The sequence below is a fragment of the Pteropus medius genome, unplaced genomic scaffold (genome assembly GCF_902729225.1).
Source record: "Pteropus medius unplaced genomic scaffold, Ma_sr-lr_union100, whole genome shotgun sequence".
Taxonomy (NCBI): domain Eukaryota; kingdom Metazoa; phylum Chordata; class Mammalia; order Chiroptera; family Pteropodidae; genus Pteropus; species Pteropus medius.
In genome coordinates this window covers 2,130,882-2,152,802 of record NW_024354501.1, presented here as the reverse complement: position 1 = coordinate 2,152,802, position 21,921 = coordinate 2,130,882, and the positions used below count along the sequence as shown (strand labels likewise).

Sequence of the window (21,921 nt, the reverse complement as noted above, 5' to 3'; positions counted from 1 at the left end):
GGGAGTCGGGTGTCACACTAGAGTCGTGCGGCGTGATGGCATGGAGATGGGGAGCAGGGAGGAGGGCGGGGGACGGGAGCGTGGGACTTCCCTGTACTTTTCTGCAACTTCATATGAATCGATAATTATTTAAAAATAAACGGTTTTCTTTAGAACAGTGGATGTTTTAGACGCAGGTGGCCTACGCGATGAATTCGTAGCCACGGACAACCCAATAGCCAGTAAATAACGTTTAAAGAAGAATTAAATTGCTCTATCAGGGGCCGGAAAGAAACTTTCGAAAATGTTACTTTCTCACACGTTGTTTACTTGGTCCCACCACGAATCACTACGGCTGCCACTATCAACCAGCTCTATTGTTTTGTCTAATGACATTAACGTCCCAGAGAAGGAAACGACACAGAGAAACATGCTTTCCACGTGCACCTGTTCTTACGTTCAGCAGTAACGCATGTGTGTGGCTGCGCTTGCTGTATTATTATCCCTTTTTGCCTCTTACTGCTGTGTCCTCGGCTGACTCTAAACGTCGCTCAGCCCAAGAGCAGCGTCTCTTAACAATAGTGGAAGAGGCACAGCAAATGCCAGAAGCCTTCGGGGCCCGGAGGAGGAGCGCCCCCTGTTCCTGTTTATGTCCTCCAGGTGCCGAGGACCCAGTGGGCGGGGGTTCCCGGGAAGAGCCTTCTGCGTTCAGTGCCACGTTTTAAATGTATTCATTCGGGAGTAATCCAAGGCAGGAGTGACAGTAAGGAGCATGACGTTACAGAAAGAGTGATACCTGGACAGCGACTTAAAAGGAATTGTTTCTGGCACGTAGTAAGAGATAATATAAATATACATTGACTAGATGAATAACGAATGAATGAATCAATGAATGAGTGAATGAATGAGTGCATGAGTGAAAGTATGCCGTGTTGGTAAATTTCCCCTTCCAGCTGACTGTGGAGACCGTCTCTACGAAAGGGATTAAGACTGGAATCTTCGGGCGTTTACCATGTCTCTGACCGATGTCAAAAATCGATCACACGTATAGGAATAGCACGTTGTGTGCTATTTCAGGCGCCGGTTCCTTGCCGCCTTCAGGATATGAGAGACGTGGATTTGGCTCTGTGAGAATGTTTTTACACAGTCCAGAGTCAGGAAACCACACCCTTCCCAAACACGCTCACACGCAGAGTTACGCTTAGCTGGCTTTTGATGTGCTTTTAATTTGCCCAGCTTTCCCAAAACTCTTCATTTCTTGTAATACGCGCTCTCTAATGGAAGTATTAATCACATTGAAAATTAGAGCTTCTCGTAGAAAAGCCGTGTATGTATTTGTACATAGCTTATGATACGTATAATATGATATATGTATGCGTATATAATACGTCTCTTTTCAAAACTTGTAAGATCTGCAGGTCACCGCATCCCACGCTGGCCCCACGCCGTCAGGATAAAAAAGATCTTCAGCTTTTGACTGTTTAGATGACCGAGTTAGGGCTGGAAAGGGTCTCTTAGAAGTCACCCGACCCCCCAGGCCCCTGGGCGGCTCCCCATGGGACCCCCTCCCCTGCGCCCGTGAGAACACGTGTCCCAGAAGACCCGGCCCGGCGCGCCCCCTCCACGTTCTTTCTGATGCTTCGTTAGCCGAAGGGAGCGTTTATTTTCGTACCGGGCAGGATGCGAGCGGACTGCCGGCTTCTCCTCCGCTCTCTGTCGGCCTTTCCGAAAGAGAAGGTGGCACCATCAGGTGTAGGAAATCAGAGATGCTCCCCGAAGCGAGGGGACCGTCTGGCGTCCTGGTTCCTGTGGCACTACCCTCGGCTCAGCCACACGTCATCGTGCGTCCCCTTTAAGTTTAGGATCACAGATAACGAAGCCGCCAATTTCTCTGAGCTTTGAACTTCCGTTCTTCCCAAAATATGGCCCTTAATGGTTTCTCCGTGTCGTTAAACTTGTTGAATGACGCGAATTCTAAACCCACAGTCCCAAAAGGCGTTTGTAACATTTACTCTAAAAGTTTGCTAATTCGAAATAGCATAAGATAGAATCATTTACTTAGAAGAGTCTCGTGCCTTAGATATGTACTTAGAAAAAGTTGTACTGCACCTTTAAAAATATCAACGAAGAGGTTACCAAGTAAATGTGGGTGGCACGTGTGCGAACGGTGATTCTAATGTACTAAAAGCGGCGATATTCATCAAAAATCAAAGTATCGAATGAACTTTAGACTGTTTCCAAATAAAGAGCCAGCGTGATGGAGAAATACTGAACGTGTTGAATTTTTCTTTAACAAGTTACAGGATTTTGCTGCTGATCCTAAAACGGGGATTGTCTTAAAGCACTGCGATCGAGCTGACTTGACCCACCACGAATTAAAATCCGTTAATATTTCCTTTTAGTAAAATATGCCTTGGCCGAAACATCCGTGGGCACCTCAGTGACTTCTGCCTCGTTTTCTCCGGGGCACCTTGAAGGCGCTGATGATCCCCCGTGCCTGGCCCAGCGTTTGCGGATGAACGTCTGTGGTAAAGAGGAGACGTGATTTGCTCTTAGAAAGCACGGGCGACATCTGCCCTCGAGGAGAGTGTCCCAGATGGGTCCCTGGGCAGCCCCAGCAGCGGCCCCGGTGGGGGCGGCATCAGCCCACACGTCCCGTCCCCGTGTCCCTGTGTCTTCACGGCTGGAGCTGCAGGCTTGTGTCAGGGAGCAAAGGCAGAACCATCTGCCGGCCGTGCAAACACTCTGTGCGGTGACCGGTCATTGCCGACCGGAGCCAGAGCCACAGAACGTGCTACCCGCTTGGCGCCCCGTTCCTGCCTCTGTCCGTGGACTGACAGCTTCGTTCTCCAGCCCTCGCTGCATGTGTGAGCGGAGCCGGCCTCCCCGATCCGTTCTCTTTCGAGCCCTTTCCGTACACGGCATCTCCCCGGGGTGTGGCCCCCGCTCAGACACCCGTGTCGCGTGCGTGCCGTGCACCGCCCCCCACCGAGGAGCCGACTCTGGCGTTTGTGGGCGCGGTCCCCCCCGTGGGCTGAGCTGCTGTATGGCTTTGCCTTTGCTGTATAAACAGCCACCCCGACACTCAGCGTCTTAAAAACACAGTCGTGATTTTTGCAGGCTGGCAGTTTGGGCTCAGATCAGCTGAGTGGTCCTTTTGCCAGACTGGCCCGGGCTTGTCATGCCGACGCCGTCGTGGACGGTCTAGAATTCCCTCCCTCACACGTCTGGGCCGGTGGCAGACTGCGGCCAGGGCGTCCCACGCTTCTCCGCGTGACCGGCTCCAGCAGGAGAGTCCGAGCTTCTGCCCGTGGCGGTCTCGGGGCCTCAGCAGCCAGCGAGCGCGAACCCCAAAGCCCACGTGCTTTTCAAGCCTCCGCTTGTGCCGGATTCGCCCTTAACTGAAGCATCGCCGCCTAGATTCGAGGGATGGAGGACGAGATGCCGCGTTTCAATGAGAGCTGCGGTGTCACGTCGGACGCAACGGGGCATCCAAACAAGGGCGAGAATTTCTGATGATGAATGAGAAGCTACATAACTTCGCTAATAGGAAGATTTCTGTCACTGTTGTTTTTGTTGATTGGCACGTTAACAATTTCAAATAGGCACCAATAGTCAAACGTACCCCAAAGTAGAAAGAATAATCCAATAGATCTCCCGTACGCCTATCACTCGGATTCACCAAGTTTCAGTATTTCGCTGCGTTTGCTGCCTTTGCTTGTAATTTTTCTCCTCGCTGGAGTGTTTTAGAGCTCAAGTCCCGGACATCGTGCCGTTTCCACTCCGTTCGGTTCCATACCCGTCTCCATTTCTTGCCGCGGACACGTCATCAGCCTTTGCTGGCTGGAGACCACAGCAGGGTCTCACTTCGAACGCCCAGGCCGTAACTCGTCTTCCCTACTTGTCTCAAAAACATCTTCTTAAAATAGTAGGTGGCCTTGAGAAGGAACCTGTCCCCGGGAAGGCCACAGCAGCCCCAGCTCGCCCGTTTCGCTTTTTTTTCTATTGACTTGTTTAGAAAATGGCCAGTTTTCCTGTATAGAAACTCCCGCCCTCTGGATTCGCCCGTTTGCTCCTTCGTGGAGTTGAATTTCCATCAGCTGGTCCTGTGTTTGTCACTGAAAGTTTGCCCTGTAGGCTGAATTTCATTCGGGCTCCACCCTGGGGACAGGCGTCCCCCCCCACACAGCACCGCGTGCTTCCGGTGGCTCGGCCGGAGCGTTTGTTTGTCTAACGCCGATCAGGGGGTTGATTTTCCCATGATCATCTGAATGTGTTATTTCAGCACGTGTTACAAGAGCAGGGCCCCCAAGTTCTGCCATTCGCTCCAGAAATATTAGCTGGAGTTGTTTTATGACCGACTCTCCCTCGTCGATGGGAGTTATTCGGTTCCGTGGAATAGAGTTCATGCAAAATATATTCTTTCCTTTTGATTGACAGCCTGCAAAGTGGAAGGAGTCGGTGCCCGGGGTTGTTTCCGGGGCTGTTCAATAAGTAGTTGTTTTGAGGTTGTCTTGCTTACTCTCTTTCCGGTTGTTATGAATTCATGGGTTTTAGGTATTCAGTTGAGTGTTTCGGTCAACTGAATTTTTTTCGAGGCTTCCATTGTTTCATCTTCGGCCAGCTGCAGCTACTTGTCGCTGGCTTCTGGATCCCTTTGATTCTGAGAACTTCCTCGCTTTCTGGAACAAAATATCCCAGGATTAGCGTGCATATTTCTTGCTGCAGACGTGGAATCGGCCTTTGCTGGCTGGAGACCACAACAGGGAAGCTAGATGTGCCTGTCGCTGTCGAGTTTTCATCATCTCTCGTCCTTTTCGGTGGCAAGAGCTGGGAAATATGTATACATTTTTTTCTCAAAGATCTTGTAAAAAATTGTTATATCGATTTTTTTAAAACTTAAATGAGAAATGCAAAGTTTTTATTTAACTTCTTTGATTTTATACTTTCTTTTTTCTCTTTTCTCTGAAACAGAAAATCTCAGTTCCTGATGTTAATATACGCTAATAGGTATGGATGTGTTAACTAGTGCGTAATGAGTGTAAAAACATAGAACATCAGCGTTATTAGCATACACTGCATAGCGTTACTGACATACATAACGTCAGCGACGTTACTAACATTACTAACATTACTAACATACATAATGTTACTAACATACTAACGTTACAACGTTACTAACATTACTAACGTTACTAACATACATAACGTTACTAACATACTAACGTTACTAACATACATAACGTTATTACTTTGAAATCGTTACATATGTAACTTTGAAAGTGTTACACATGACGTATATAATGCTAATGTGATAAGTTGTTTTACGTTAATAATGCTAATATGTTAAATATGCTACTATATATTAGCTAATACACATATAATAGCTAATCATTATACATTACTCAATAGACTGATGATTATTTAACAGTTTTAGACTAGTTAATGCACACACACACACACACACACACATATACACATATGTAACAGTTTCAAGCTAATAAGGGTAATGTTATTACTGACAGGCGACTGGGCGAAATTTAAGATTGCTTGGCAGGGCAGTTTGCCTTAGAAAAAATTATGCTAAGAACATCCAGTCAGCACTTTGTGGAAGAATCATGGGAAATTGTTTTTTCTTTGTTAGCTCACCAGCTTGCTGTATATTTTCTCGCTTTAATTTGTTTTCCATTTTTACAGATTTTTTTTCTCGATTTTATTTATTTCTTTAAAAGTATGGGAAACGTTTTCATGTTTCCCGAGTCAACACCGTATGGTAGAACGGGCCGAGGGAAGTGGGCACCGCGATGCCCTCGGCCGCTTCCAGAGGAAGCTCCTTTCCTTTGTTCCTGGTTGTCCGTCTAACGTTTCCTTTGCAGATATATTTATATATTCTATTCCTTTTAAGAATGATTTTAAACGTACAAATAAATTTATCTCTCTTTTAAATGGCGTTCCACTAACATTTCTGTATTTTATCTATTTGTTTTAAAAGACTATCATTATAAAAGTTTTATCACACACACACACACACACACACAGATACACAAACAGTGTAAAAAAAAATCCAAACATTATACAAAGACTATTATTATAAAAGTTTTATCTCTCTCTCTCTCACACACACACACCTCGGTACATAAACATTGTGAAAAAGCCAAGCATGCTTTGGGGGACCGGACCATTCAGCTTCTTTTAAAGACTCTCTCTCTCCTTTTAATCCGTTCGGTTTGATGCTGCCTGTCATCTGGGGAAGACAGACTCCAGCCTCAACTGGCTCCTTCTCATGTCCACTTATTATATGAGGCTGAGCAAATAGCCACAGCGGTCATTTCACAAGGCCGAGTCTTCGGGAGAAAGTTCTGGTATATAGTAAGAGCTGTGACGGCGCCCATGGACCCTGCGTGTTCTCCTCTGTGGCTGTGGTTTACACGCTGCCTCGTTCACAGTCACGTTCAGAAACCTGAACTTGGGGGAAAAAGCCTGGCGGCTCGGAATTGACATGTCCAAATGGTTTTCATAAGCTTTGGAAAGGAGGAGGAATTGGCAAAAATGGAAGGATATCAGAGAAATTCAAGATTTAAAATGGGCAGAACTCGATGCAGTTTAGATAACAAAGTTATCTAAAAAATGTTACTTTTTTTAGTTTTTAACGAACCTCCCATAGTTGTGCAATTGTTCGGGGAAGCCCGGTGAAGAGTGTACTGGAACTTTTTGTACTATCTTTGCAACTTTTCTATAAAGCTAAAACTATCCCTCCCCCCAAATTTTCTCTCTCTCTCTCTCTCTCACACACACACACAGACACACACACACACACACACACAACAGAGTAAAAAGACTTAGAGCGCATTCAGTACAAAAGAGTTTATGTAAAGAACATCAACAAATGAACAAGAGAAATAACCTAACAGAGAAAAACAGGAAATGAAATAAACAGGCAAGCGATATACCATTTTTGTCTAAAGGTGCGTCACCTTCATGGACCTTTTTGTCCGATGGGCCAAAATGTCAAAGATGAGCATCATCAAGTGTTCCTGCGGGCGGGGAGCGGGCGAGCTGGTGGCTGTTCTTAGGTGACAAGTTGGCAGCATCCGTTAACTTGCTTACGTTAAACGAGGCTCAGAAAATTTCCTTTTGGATATCGCTTCCGAGGAAATATTCGAGCGCGTGCACAAAGGGGCGTAAGGTTTTCCGCAGCTTAAAAGGGTTTTCGCCACAACGTCCCGGCGTCGATGTCATTTTGGTTAAACCGTGGCGCATCCGTGCTGTGGGATACTAGATAGCCATTTTAAAATGCTGACAGAGACTTTCATCGTATGACATAGTGTCCAAGACAAAAATATTAAGTTAAAAAATAGAATAGTAAATATAGTCTGTCATTTGTTTTAAAAAAAAATGATATATTCTTATCATTTAATCCGTTCTTCCTCCCTCCCTCTATATATACGTGTAAAAAACAAAACACCAAGAAAGTGATATGGGAATGAACTCTCTGTGGACTGTGTACTGTCGAGTCAGCTCTGACGTCTGGCGACCCTGTGGACGAATGACGTGCACAGTGCGCCGTCCTCGACAGCCCTGGGCGGCTGCTGCAGACCCAGCCAGTGCCTCCTTTCATGGGGTCGATCCATCTCGTGTTTGGTCCCCCTCTTTTCCTGCAGCCTTCGACGTTTCCAGCATCTTTTCCAAGGAACTCCGCCTTGTCACCGTGTGCCCAAAGTAGGACCGCCTCGACGATGTCATTTATGCCTCCAGTGACGGTTCAGGCTCAGTTTAATCTAGGCCCCGCCACCCGTCCATCTTCCTCGCGGTCCAGGCTGCGTGCAGAGCGCTCTCCTCCGACACCGTATTTCAGATGAGTCAGCTTTTCCCGTCAGCCTTCTTCATGTCCGTGCTCAGTACACTGTAACTAGGACACCAGGGTGTGGGTGATCCTAGCCCTGGTCTGCAGTGACATGTCCTCGCCCTTCCCGATTGTTCCCTTGCTGCTTTCTGCCAGTGGGACATATTCTCTAGTTAAGTTTAAATCCCAGTATCCCTGGGGAGTGGGAGTCAAAGGTGAGATATGGTCCAGTTGGGACTTTGAGAAATGGCTGCTTGAGGCTTTGGGGCAGAAGGAATGCATTCCCAGCAGGAGGGACTTCAAGGGGAAGGATGCCATGCACCTGGGCATGCATGGAAGACGGGGGGGCCCGGAGGCGATGGAGGATGCTTGGGAAGCTTGTCGTCGCTGATAGAAGGGAGGGGTGGACGCAGAGCTGTCCAGTGCCAAGTGAACACGTGGGCCCCTTTGTTCAAAAGGCAGGAAAAGGCGCCGTTAAAGGTACATGTGATTTTCCCCATCCATCTTTGATCACGCGATGCCAGTTTCAAATGCAGAGATCAGAACGTTTAACTCATACGAGGAATCAGGTGATTGACAGAGTTTATAGTTCATGGCTTGTCCCTGCGTTTGGCCCTCAGGCTGGCCAGAAGAGACAAGCACAGCCAGACTCAGAAAAGTGGGGAGGAGGGAGGACCCCATTCCCAAGCGGGAACCTGCAGGGGGGCCACCCCAGGGCCGGGGGTGGGGAGGGCGAGCGCAGTCAGTCACAGGGCCCTGGGGATCCCTGCTGGGCCGACCAAGACCCCCTCTCACTGGCCACCTGACCAGAACACCCTCGCTGGGGACAGGGTCTGGGGAAGTTGCGCTCTGGACCTGCTGCTCCAGCCCTAGGAGACTGGCCACCACCGAGGACCCTTAAACCTCATGCCTGGACAGCTTGGTATCCACGTGGGGGCTAGGGGAGAGGCTCACCCCCACCAAGAGGGGGCCCCCAGCCAGCTCCCACCGGCCGGGGAGTGGCGCCGCCCACGATGCTGTGCGTTCACACACCTGGCCCCAAACCTCGCCTAGGTCCCTCGGCGCCAGGGTGACGGAGACGGAGCGACAGCGTGGGCAGGGGCTTCGGGAGCCGGGGAGGCCGCAGGGGGCAGGCCCGCGTGGGAGCGGCGGCCCCTTCGCGTGGGGAACAGCAATCCGCAGCGGAAAGGAGATGGCAGGTGGCTCTGCGGGACTCCGCGCGCCCGCGGCGCTCAGGGTGGCCTGGGACAGCCCGGGGTGGGGGTGGGGGCGGTTCGTTTTCCTTGTGCTGTTTCTATGGTGGGAGACACTACGGGGAGCTTGACTTCTGAGAGGTGGGCTCCTTCAGCTGAGAGAGGATGAAGACGATGGCGAGACGGAACGCAGCTGGTGGGTCAGCCCCCCAGACGGGCCACACGGAGGTGGGGAGGAAGACCTATAGGCTTTTGACAGAGCTCAGGTAGGGAGAACCATCTGGGTGTCCTATGGGGAGGAAGGGAGGGGAGTTTTCAGTCCTTTATTTCTGTTTTTTCTCTGAATCATCGGCTTGGTGGGGGCGGGGTCTTTGAGGGATCAGTAGGGGAGCATAGGATGGGGACAGGCCGGGGGCAGGTGTTCAGAGGTGGGTCAGTCCCTGGGCCTGCCAGTCTGGCTGGAGTCACAGATTCCGTGGAATTACGGGGCTTCTAGTCGGCCTGCTCTTGGCATCCTGGACCCTAGAAGGAGAACCATCATCTTGCCTTGGGGCGGGGGGAAGGGTGCCCCCACTTTTCTCTCGGGGGGAACTCTCAGGAAAGACTGTTCTTTATTCAGAAGTGAATAAAAAATGACTTGTTTTAGTGTTTACATGTCCTTTTAAAAAATGAGAAGACGCTGCCGATAGTAAGAGTCTTTTGGTATTTTATTGTGATTAAATGTACATACTGCAAAATTTGCCATTTTAACCATCCTTAGGTGCGTAATTCGTAAGTTTGTTTTTAAATGTTTTTACTTTGCAAAATAAAATAAAATGTTGGTAATCTCATATTGCACCCCTAAGGTGTATTTTTGAAATTTTATCAGTCAGTGGGATCTGTCAACTTTATGAGACTTAAAAGCTCTTCCTTATTTAATGTTGTTATATGACTTTATGGGCAGAGGAAAATTCCGAAGCAATTTATGTGATTTCTAAACATGTGGCATAGGAGCGAGATTAGGATTACTTCTTTCTGTTATAATCTTTTGATAAAGTTCTCCTAATTCTAGTATTTTGTATATATATTCTCTTCTGTGACATTATCAAGAGTCTCATGTGCTGCCAGTGAAATCATACTCCCTCTTTGCCTTTAGCATAAACTCACAGCCCGTACCAAAAACAACATAAGTATGCTGTTCTAAGGCTCTTTCTGTAATGGAAACACACATATAAAACATAAACATATAAAATGTGTGGTATAGTTGTTCATTCGGTCAAGGCTCTTTTAATAAATAGTCTATTCTGAGATTAATAAAGATTTTGCACACACGGTGGTTTTTTTTCTTTTTTCTTTCTTTCTTTTTTTTCATTCTGAGCCGCAGACACCAAAAATCCCACAGGAAGTTGTCTTTGTAAGAGTTGTGGTTTTTTGTTTCCTGTTGGGTTTGCATTAGATGAATAAGATAAATCTGTACAATCGAGAGTCTTGGTTAAAACTTTATTGTAACTCGAAACAAGAATCGCAAACTTGTATTTCTTCCCACCTAGAAGATCTAGAGGGACTGTAACCATATTCACATGTCAGCATTTAAAGTTGTGGTTTAATTTGAATTTTGTTTTTTTGATGTTCAGGAGATCAACTCTTCATTGTTAACGGGGCAGCTATTTGAGAGCATGCTTTATGCTTTCCACTTCTTAGGAAAGCGTCTTCCCCTGAATAAAGCTTAGTAATGGATAAATGAGTTTTTGATAAGTGTTTTACCACTATTTTTTTAAATGAGAAAAACTTTCTCTTGTTTCTTTGGAGAAGAGGAAATAGACACGTAAAACATATTATACGTTTTAAGTTAGATACTATAACCAACACTGAAAAAATTTTAAAGGATACTGTTCGTTGAAATATTATTAATGTAACTTTAATGTAATTTTTAAAGCATAGTATTCTCAAGGTAAAATTTCCTTGCTCGATTTCGTCATTTTTGGAACCATGGCAAAAGTAAAACTAAAACCGTAATCAGATATATTAGATCTTCGACAAATCATTGTAATCTAGCGTTTAAATTATACAGGGGAGACTTGATGAAAAGTGACAGATGAGGAAGAAGGAAAGGTTTCGGTGCATTTGTAGATGACGTCTCTGGTCTGAGACCGCACACTTGGTTCTAGGCATGTTGGTAAATCGCACATCTTATTAAATGGTGAGAGTAACAAAGATAACGTGAAAATTCTTCCGCAACCACCGTTTCAAATTAAACATAATATCTCTCAAATTTTTAAAAATAGCATTTGCCGTGAGAAAATTTAAAATTACATCTCTTAAAGGAATAATAATGCTTCGTCCCAAAACAAAGATGTTACTTACACACAACATGTCTTTAAAACAAGTGACTTCAACAATTTCCATGCGGGGGAAAACAAAGGAAAAAAATAAGGCTTTGATTTGCAGAATGTATTTTTCTAGGTCAGGTATCTTTAGGTTGCAAAACGTGCGGTGCTTTGAAATCTTAATCGATATTTCTGTATGATATATGGAGATTGCTTGGTTACGGTAAGTTCGGTCTCATACACTTGAGTTCTAAAGAGAAAACCATCATTTCAAACTTGATGTTCGTGCTTTTTCCCATTTCCCGTGTGCCTCGTGTGGCACTATACTAGGTGCTTTAAGGACACTATCATTTAACGTTACTGAGAATGTCTGCCATCCATTCTACAAAGTGTGGATGACGTTTCTTGCGTGTTCCCTGGTGTTTAGCAAGGCCATCGGCATCGTGGGAAGTTTGTAGTGGCCGATGAAACCGGAGAGCGGACTGACCGTTTTTACATCCTCTTCGCCCAGCGCGAGCTGGAGGAACTGGGTTTAGAAATGCCAGACAGGCTGACCCCTCACTCACCACTAAGAATCTCAGCGTTTTTGATGCCAAAGGAATATTTCTAAGATCCCTGTCTAGTTGGGGCGGAAGCCAGAGACTTTGGATGTATCTTGAGGCCTAATGTGGGTGAGCCAGGATGCCACAGGTCGCCTGGGTGTTTCTCAGGCTGCCTGCCCGGAGTGCCCGTGACCGCGTCACCGGTTTTAGGGAGGTCGGTCGAGAACGAGCGCGATTATTTGGACCCCGTTAGGAGCTCCTCAGAGATGAAAGCCAGGATGGGCGTTACGGAAAAACGCATCCTGCCTTCAGCGGGCAGCAGGGCCCGGGCCCCGCCGCCGTCCACCGGGTCCGGGACGGGTGGCCAGGTACGTGCCGGAGCCGCCTCCCGCGTGGGCTGATCCGGCGCGGCCCGTCCAGGACAAAGCGGGCGGGTGTCTGGTAGAAGTCAGGGAGGTCGGGTACACAGGGGCTTGCTCCTGGGGGGCGACTTCCGCCGGACTTGTGATAAAAACGAACGGGAAGCCTCGCACGGCAGCGGAAACGCTGTCTCCCAAGTTACTTCGGACACGGGGCTTTTCCTTCCGCGACTGGGGCGGACCCGGGAGGAAGCGGGCCCCGGCCGCTGGCCCCGCCCCGCTCTGGCCCCGCCCCCACGCGGCCCCGCCCCCTCTGCCCCCCGCCTATACCGCGGCCCGGCCCCGCTCTGGCCCCGCCCACGCCGCGGCCCCGCCCACGCCGGCTGGGCATGCTCAGTGGGCCGGGCCGGGCCGGCAGGTCTGCGTGGCCGCCCGCAGTTCGCGCCGGCTCAGCCCGCCGACGCCGCGTCCCTGCCCCGCGGCTCGTTCCCGGGCAGCCGGGAGCCGAAGCCGGCCTGCGGGAGGGGGCCCGCCGGGAGCGTTGCGGGGCCGGCCGGAGGCCCCGGGCCGGCGCGGCCGGGCCGCGAGAGCCCCCGGGGGGGCCGAGCGGGGCCGCGGGCGCGGACAGGCGCCGGCCGGGCGCGCCGGGGGCCGAGCCCCGGGCGGGGCGGGCGTTCCCGGACTTTTGTCCGAGTTGAGTCCCCTCCCCGTGGGCCGGGCCTGCCCGGCCGCCCCCGCCCCCGGCCCCGCTCGCTCCCGGGCGCTGGCGATCCGGGCGGTGGCGTGAGGCGCCGGCGGGCGGCGGGCGCGCAGTTCGGGTCCGAGGAGCCTCGCGCGGCGCTGCAGAGACAAGATGTCCGCCAGAACCTTGCAGCCACTCCAAGATGACACCCTCACTTAGTCAGGGCGGGCGGAGCCAGGGGCCAGGGAGGCTGAGGGCAGGGGCGGCGAGACCAAGGCCGGAGCCGAGACCGAGGGGCTGAACCAGGGCGGAGCTGGAGCCAGGGGCCGAGACCCCGGGCGGGGCCGGGGAGCTGAGGCCGGGGAGCTGAGGGCCGGGGGCTGAGCCAGGGCCAGGTCGAGAACCGAGACCGGGAGCCGGGGCCGGAGCGCGGCCAGGGGCGCGCCGCCGTCCCGGGCAGGTGCAGCGCTGCCCGCGTCGGAGCCGGCTTCGCGGCGCGGCGGCCGGGGCCGCGCAACAGGTCCCGCGCCGCGGAGCTGGGCGCCGGCGGCGGTGCGGGCCGCGGGCGGGGGGCCTCCGGCTCCCCGGGAGCCGCCGCGTCGGGGGGAGTGGTTGGTGCCCGGTGAAACCGTGTAGTTTCGATCTGATGTCACTCTGCGTGGTATGCGCGCGCCAGCGATAACACGGGGACGGTAGTGGAACACCCGGGATGTTTTTCCGCCCGGGATTGCTTATTTCAGGAAACGTGGAAAAAGCTAAGCCCTCAACACCTCTTAGTACTTTAATCTGAGTTAAACTTCCAAAACTAACCCAAAATACCTCTCCTAATGGACTGCAAGACGAACTCTTAAAAATGAGCAAAGATCTGTGGATTCAGCAGCAAAGTAACACTTTTGCCTCTTAATTTTTTCCATGCGCTTTGAAATATTATGCCATTTTTTCGGTGCTCTGAACCCGGCTTGTATATATATTACATCAGAAAGCTGAAGTGCCTATAAATCAGCTAAAATCTCCTCTTTTTGTACATTTTGATCTTTCTCGTCATAATGCAGTGCCTGTTCTTTTAACAGTTACAAGGATACAGAAATGTGAAGAGTAATTCCATTTAAAATCATGACTTGAAACAGTATCGGAGTACTTCAGCAGGTTGTAGTTCTGTGTATTTTTCTGTTTGAAATGTTTATTCATAGTATCTGGGAGTTGGTCTAATATGGCACCTTGTTCTCTGGCTGGCAGAAGTGAGCCAGTATATTTAGTAGTGAATAGTTTCTTTTAAGGAATATAATATTTTCTTTAAGAAGACTTTAATTTATTTCTTTCTGATTTTATGTTGATGAAAACAACCTAAAGATAAAACTTGATCCAGTGACTTAGAAAAAAAGGCAAAATTTTGCTTTGATTATAAAATAAGCTCACATTATTTACCTTTTCTGGGACTTTTTTTTTCCTAAGAGGAAAGGCTTTGTTTCCATGTTACACAGAATGTCACTTTGTTCCTGATGCGTAATCTCCAGTACTTGATATCCAAGACAACACAGTTTCGAAAGGTTATTTCAAGACCGGAGAGAAATAAGTTTTTACTGGATTACCATGCTAAGATGATTTAGGAGGAGTAATACTTTTTCTCCTGAATTATGGTAATGAGATTTTATGGCATATTGAAAAGCATCACAAGTTAAATATTGTCTTGTAGGGACATTTTCATTCTTAAATATTTATGAGTAAAATGTGAGTTGAAAGCCTTTTTTTTTTTTTGAATGCCGTATCATGAAGCCACCGCAAAATCTTATGTAGAGCAACGCAGACTTTAAAATATAGGTGAAATGAAATAGTATTCAGCCATGCGTTATCAAGTCACATTTAATTTTTTAAGGGGATTAAAATGCTTACTAAGTGTCAGGATCAGTACTCGATACTTACATATGATATCCCCCCACCCAGTTAAAAAAAAAAAAAAAAAAGACACCTTAATTTCGCAGCTTGCTTTTTTGTTTTCGCTATGGTAGTTTGTAGAACTCTTCTTCAAGCTGATGCCTTTGCTTCTGTGTTCTCTGTAGTGGTCGAATAGTTTTCTGTCCCACGAATATGCTGTGGATCATTATTGCCTTGTCGATAGACGTTTAACTTGTTTCCAGGATTTTGCTGTTGTAATAAGTATCGTTATATTTTCGTATCTGTGCATGTCTATCGTGTTACAATATGTCAGATTCTTAAAAATGGACTTTCTGGGTCAAAGGGTATATACATTTAAAATTCTGATAAATGTCACTAACTCTTTCTCCAAAAAGATCCTATTTAAGAATAAGTGAAACAGTTGTTGGTAAATTACCAGAATTTTAAAGAAGGACATAAAATAATCCCTGAATAAGCAAGAAGAGATAATATGCTTTCTGGATGGGGGTCAGAGTCAGTACTGTAGAATATACCAATTTTCTGTAATTGGTGTATAAATGTAATACAATCTCAAGAAGAATTCTCGCGTGATGTTATAGAAAATCTGACGTTGATGAGAAAGATTATCTGATAAAATAAATGAAGGATAGCCATGAGATTTTGGAAAACGAAAGGCCCTATCAGAATCTAACGTGTTATAAATCCTGAGTAATTTAACGCAGTCGTCAGCCAGGAATGGACAGTGAACCACTGAGTCCAGAAACATCTCTGTATTTACGAGCTTTCGGTGATTACGATCATCAGCATTTAATGTGTCAGATATTGTTCCGAGTGCTCACAGTAGGGAAAATGAGCACGATATGATAAAAATAACGTTGTAGATTATTGGAAGAAGGATGGGTTCTTCAGTAAATAGTGCCGGGACCGTTGGTTATCCTTTTTCGTTTTTAATCTTAGTTTTCTGTCTCAGGCCATAGGCAAAAAAATTTTTAATGTTTGAAAAAGAGCAAATAAGTTATAAAGTACAAGGAGAAAATATAGGCTACTTGTAAAATATATATACTTGAGTTGGAAATGGGTCCCCTGTAAGATATTAACTTAAATAATAAAGGAGAAGGTTTTTATATGTGTGACACGCACCTAAGTTTGTGGGCACGATGACCCGATATAAAAGTACTCAGATGCCGAGAGCAGGCATTTGAGGGTGGTTCTCTGTCTCCCTGAGGAATTGTTAATTATACAAGAAAATGGTATGAATAATAGGCACATTTCTACTGGTTGAATCACACAGAGTGGCTGAAAGAAGTTGCAGTGGCTTCTGGATTTTCAGGCCGTTTCACTTTGGAGGAAGCAATCAATACAAGCTTAAATGTTTTCATTGTGTCTCAAGGACAGTACTTTTTTTCCTGTGGCTATCTCTAAAATTATGTAGTTTAGTATGAAAATCATTTACACCACTTTTTACGAATGGATTTCTTTAATCAAGTCAGGAACACTGGACTTTCCATAATAGCTGAACATTTGGAAGTTAAGAACTGTAGAAAACAGCCAAAATAATGAAGAAACTAATTGCAAAATTAGTTTTTCTAGCCAGGAATTGTGTTCTGAGTGGCCATTATAATGCAGCTTTATTTTTTGGTACTTACTGATCAAGGAATATTTATTTCTTATGGATTTAAAGGTAAACTGAAAACTCAGTGTGCTTGATGAGATTCACTTGACGATGGTTGTCAACTTTTAGTGAACTTTCTGTAGTGATTTTTCTGGACTTGCTAAGCTCGTACAGTGGTTATTCACCGGAAACATGTTCACCAGAAACTAGTATGTAAGGCAAAGGGCTTTTAATACTTTCTGTCAGCGTGTTTGGCATTTGAGACATGCGTAGTTAAAGCCGTGATTTGTGACCTGCTGATAATCCTGACCGCGTTTACAACTGCCTCGTTCTTTCTGGACAGCCCTGCGAGACAGCTGCTTTCTAGTTGTCCAGCGCCTTTTCTGTCGGGTCCTGTGATGGCGCAGGTCGTACCGCTTTGCCAGGGAAGACGCATCTTCCCCCTTTCTCTCTCTCTAAAAACACTGATCTTTTCACGTTAGAAACTTGCAGACTTTTAGTTCACATTCAAGAAAGCCGTGGGCGGCCCGTGGTCGCCGTGGGTGAGGGGTGGCTGCCGCGGCCGAGGTTGGAGCGGCCTGTGGTTCTCAGGCTGCGCTGCGTGCACACTGTTTCCTGTTTGCTTTGAAGGAAGAGATCACAGTGGTTTCGCTCAGTTTTTTCGGTCCTGGGAACAGCGACCTGGCTCCGACTTTTCTTTGCTCTTTAATCTTTTTTTTCTATTTCGAGACCCAGTGTAAACTCAGTGCGGTGCTAAGAATAAAACCGAGTATAAATGAGACAGTCAGTGCGCTCTGCTGCTAAGGAAGATGTCTTTAAAAAGAATAATTTTGGCGAAAAATCGAGAAATGGAATTGTTTCTTGACATTCCCTTGACGTGATGAAAGTCATTCCGCTGAAAGGCCGTGAGTCTGGCTGCAGGTTCATGAGCAGTGCCACCCAGCCTGACGGCTGTCACGGCCCCCCCAGGCTCGCGCAGCTTTGTACACAGGGACCCAATGTGAGGGCTGAAGACAAGCTAGTGGATGGAGCATAGTTCTTTTTTATTAGTAGCGCGTTTTGATTTTTTTTAATTTTTTTTACGCCTACAGCACCTGGTCTTCCTGGGTGGTCTCCTTTCCAAGTACTAACCAGGCCTGACCCTGCTTAGCTTCCGAGATCAGATGGGATCGGGCGTGTTCAGGGCGGCGTGGCCGGAGACCATAGACCGTGGCTCCACTGGGGCGCGAACCCAGGACCTTCTGCGTGTAAAACAGACATGCTGACCGCCACCCTATGGAACCGCGTCCTATTAGCAGCATTTTTGATCAAATGTTAAATAAGATTGAAAGATAGTTGTTCATGCCTAGGATGTTTCCGAAATATTTGGCCAGAACTTGCTTTGCATCTCTGAATTTTGAAAGAAACTCTTGAAAATCCTTATTATTTTAACAACTTTTAATCTTTAGGAAGAGAGACATTAGGATGTTTACTGAGGTTTAAGTTTAATCTGCACTTGGTGCGTTTTATCACAATGTGTTCAGTATAAGATAGCTGTGAAAATAGGCCTTTTGCTGTCTCTGGCCTCTAGTGCTTCTTTATTTATTTATTACAGAGAGGAGCAGCTTCAGGTTGCTCCTTTATGGGTTAGCCAGGTGCCTTATTTCCATTCCTTCCTAGCAGATAAATTGTTAATAACGAGAAGTATATGGTGAGAACGTGGGTAGAGAATTTCATTTTATGTTCTAAAACATGAGAATAATTGACTCTGAATGTTTGGCTCTAGTGCAGAAGCCACTGCTTTAAAACACGAGAAAACCAGTGTTGCCAAAATTCGGGCCGGAAGACGCGGCTTTTGAGATTCATATTGCTACAGCTCTGGCTGTCCTGTGTGTAGCGACGAGCCCGGGTCTCAGGTGGCCCTTGGCATTGGCTGGATGCAGGATGATTTTTTCTTGGGCTGCGCTGCACGTGTCGGGGTTGGCCCCGAACACCGAACACCGCACCCCGCACCCCGCGCGGGCGGAGCGCTAGGAAGTGAGCGGGCAGGTGAGTGAGCGCCCTCCTTCCCGTTGGCCTGCCCAGAAGGGGGCGCAAGCAGGAGCCGGGGGTACTTTCTAAGGGTGTTTATTAGGGACATGAGTATAGCGCATACCTGGTTCAATTAAAGGTTTTTTTTTTGTTTTTGCTAAAATATCTACATTGTTTTTTCTTAATAGTGTACATTCCCAAGGAGTGAATGTTCATTTTTTTGGTTATCTTAGGAATTTTCACTCTTTCAAATTGTCGCTGATAATCTTCGGACTTTGTACCATTTTTGATGACTGAATTAAATTTCATTTATGATTAGCTCTCTTAATTGAGTTCAAATAATTATCCAATCCAGGAGGGTACCAGTCATGACTGATTTTTTTTGGTCAGCTCAGCAAATGTTAATTGTGCACATTCTGTCTTGGATCCCTGTTCTTCAGAAGCGTCTGAGATGTGTAATTCACTTTTCAGGTCCAAAGAATTTGCACCGTTTACTCATAAGAAATAAACGTGAGCACGCTTATTTACCGCATTCTGCCGTGCTGTTTTGGTTGGGGAAGGTGACGGATTCATATCTAAAGCCTGGACTTGCTATAGCATGATTTTCTGCATATTTCTTTTATTACTTTAAAAAAATATTTTAATTAAATCTGGATATAGCTATGTGATAAAAACATCTCAATAAGAGAAAACAGTTGAGAATGATAAAGTAATTAGAGTTTACTCACGTCCTTATAACTCCTTGGATGTGCCGACATGGCAAAGCACAGTATGTTAGGGCTTCTTGTGGTATCTGGGGTCTAACAAGCTGCGAAATAGGTAACAGTTTGGATTTTTGAAACTGTTCTACGTTCAGAAGATGTTCGTCGTGAAGCTGGTATGTACCAGGCGCTGTTTTAGACGCTGGAGATGGACCAGTGAACATACCTCTGTTCTCATGTAGCATTTTAATGACAGCAACAAATAAAATACGGTCCATGCCGATAAGTGCTGGGATCCTTAACATGCCGTTTCTATGATACCCGTTTTGTAGCTTTTCTTTACGATTTCACCGTGCAGTTACGCAGTCCGTAAGCACTTTGTTTTGTCTGTGAGCTTTACACGACAGAATCTTCCAGTGCGGAGTCTGCTGTGTGTGGCTGTGTTTGGTCAGCATCATCTTTGTTAGGTGATTGATGTGGGTAGCTGTGGTTCGTTAGTTTTCATTGTATTCGTGGGTGAAAATCCATTGTATGAAGGCTTACCGCCAAATTGGCTTCGGGACAGAATAGTTTGAATTAGACTTCTGTGTTATTTTTTGGAGGAAAATATTGTAGGCCCCTCTCTAATGGGCCAGAGTCAGGTAAGCGTGTTCACTAGTCATCGGGGCTCTAACAGCTGTGTAAAAGGTAGCAGCCGCCTTTGGTGTTCCTGAGATGTGTACCTTGAAAAGTCAGTTTCAGCGTCGAGGGCGCTTTATGACTCAGGTCTCATAATCCATCATTTTGAAGTATGTTTTTGTAGGTATCCATTTACCTGACTGCTCAGACCAGTCAAAGCTACCATCAGTGAAATACATGCTTTGGACAAAAACAACTGAAAACAAGTCTGCTCCTCAAAGTATACTTGTAGGGAAATTTTCCCACGGTGTCACGTAAAGGAATTTTGGAAGATTTATTTCTTGGTTGTTTTTGTTTTTAACAGTGATGAATGTTGGAAAATGTAATTAAACAAATATCTGCTGAGCCATACTTGATGCCGTAGCGTCTGTAAAATCAGGACAGCGGCCACGGCAAGTAGGTTCGCATCCTGGTTGTAAAATGAGATCTGTGTCAGTAGTAAATAACAGCCTCCTAATACCGAACGCCGATCCCGTGACAAGGACCAAGCTGAGTGTTTTATGTGCATCATTTCACTGAGTCTTAACTGCAAGGTACTGTTACCTCTGTTTCATAGGTGAGGAATCCGGGGTCGAGCTTACCCGCTCTGGCTAACCGCACACCTGCTCCTACACGCGCTTTACGTACGAGCACACGCTCTAGTGCCTGTGCTCCGAGGGCGTGTCAGGTGGAGGGTGCTGGGTGAGCCTTCACCCATCGGGGCTCTGTCCCCAGTCTGCGAGCCCGGAGAGCGAGCCCCTGAGGAGGGCAGGCGGGGCTGGAGGCGGGGCCGGAGGCGGGGCCTTTGCTGCTGTCCCGGCCTGGCAGGAGGCAGGCCGCTCGTCCAGTGTTTAAAGCAGGTAGTAAACCGGGTTTCTGTGTGAATTACCTTGACCGAAATTTTGTCAGCTGATTTCATGTTTTTGTACCCTTTTTATTGTGAAAAGTACGAGAAACACGTGCACGTTGTCGGAGTACCGTAAAGTGCACACCCATGTAAATGCCATCAGGGTCGAGGGCTAGAATGTTGCCAGCTTCTCAGAAGCTCCCCACCACGCGCCTCTTTGTCATGACGCCCCCCTGCCTTGTGCTGCCGCAGCCGGGGTCCTGACCGCAGATCCGTGTGCCGTGACCTTCCTGCTGACACCTGTCGTCCCCCCCGGCAGCCAGGATTCAGGCTGCTTTTAAGACTTATGTGTTGTCGCATGAGAATCCATTCGTCACTGCTGTGTACTGTTCTTTCGCATGAACGTGCCACGCTGTATTTACGCCACGGTCGGCGGACACGGACCTCTGGGTCATCCCTCACCTCGGCTGTGGGGAGCGGTGCTGCGTGCACACGCGCGCCTCACTTGGGGAGCGTGCACGTGTCACGTGCTCAGGGATGGCTTTGCTGCCGGATCCTTCGGTGTGTCCTCAGTCCTTGTACGTAATGTCTTTTCCAAGAGGCTGTGCCCGTTACGCCTTGACCGTCGGTGAGCGCGGCTCCGTCGGCTGCTTTCCCGGTACCCGGCGTCACCAGTCGCCGATTTAGCCTCCCGAGTGTCTTCGGCCAGTGCCATTGAAGTTCTGACGTGCAGTTGGACGAGCCGAGGTAGAGTGGCTTGTCACGTGTGGCCTGCTCAGTGTCTGTCCGCTCGTCTTCGGCGTTGTCTTGCTGACTCACTCCGCAGTTCTGGGCACGAGCCAGCCGACGACGCGCGCGTGGGTTCGGCGCCATCCTGCCGCTTCCCTCCCGACGCTGCTCACGAAGGGAAGTTCTCACTGTGCCTGGTCTGAGCAGGTGGCACAGAGAAAGGTCACAAGGGAAGAGCGATGCAGGACAGGGGCCTGTCGGCCAACCAGACCCGCAGAGAGAAAAGGGAGGTAAAATGTGGGCTGCAGAGTCACCGTGGAGCAGCCCCGAGCCCTCGTCGCTTCGTGAGTGTCGGCTCTGGACTCTGGATCTTGGGTCCGGCACTTCATGGCTGTTTTCTCGTCTGTGGAACGCGGCCGATGATAACAGGGCCCGTCTCGGCCCAGCGCCCGGCACGTAGTCAGCTATTACGTTAGCCGTGTCTTAAAAACATGGTCAGTGAAGCCTGTCTTAATCCCCGAGAAGAGGCCTACAGGAGTGTGTGTGTGCGTGTGTGCGTGTGTGCACG

At 47.8% G+C, this 21,921-nt stretch overlaps 1 protein-coding gene and 1 pseudogene across 7 annotated transcripts in view; one reads left to right on the top strand and one right to left on the bottom strand.

Moving 5' to 3' along the window:
- Positions 1 to 21,921, top strand: part of TJP1 (tight junction protein 1) — a 180,770-nt gene that overhangs the window by 93,964 nt on the left and 64,885 nt on the right. Inside the window, exon 1 of one of the 7 annotated variants that reach the window (XM_039853428.1) lies at positions 16,452 to 16,478. The exons of 5 other annotated variants lie outside the window; for them this stretch is intronic. In XM_039853428.1, the coding sequence (XP_039709362.1) occupies positions 16,467 to 16,478 (12 nt within the window). In that variant the 5' untranslated portion in view covers positions 16,452 to 16,466. Of the gene's footprint in view, positions 1 to 16,451; positions 16,479 to 16,792; positions 16,817 to 21,921 lie in introns of those variants that run through there. One more of the 7 variants, XM_039853429.1, reaches the window with a different exon arrangement.
- Positions 17,492 to 17,610, bottom strand: LOC120595360 (uncharacterized; annotated as a pseudogene).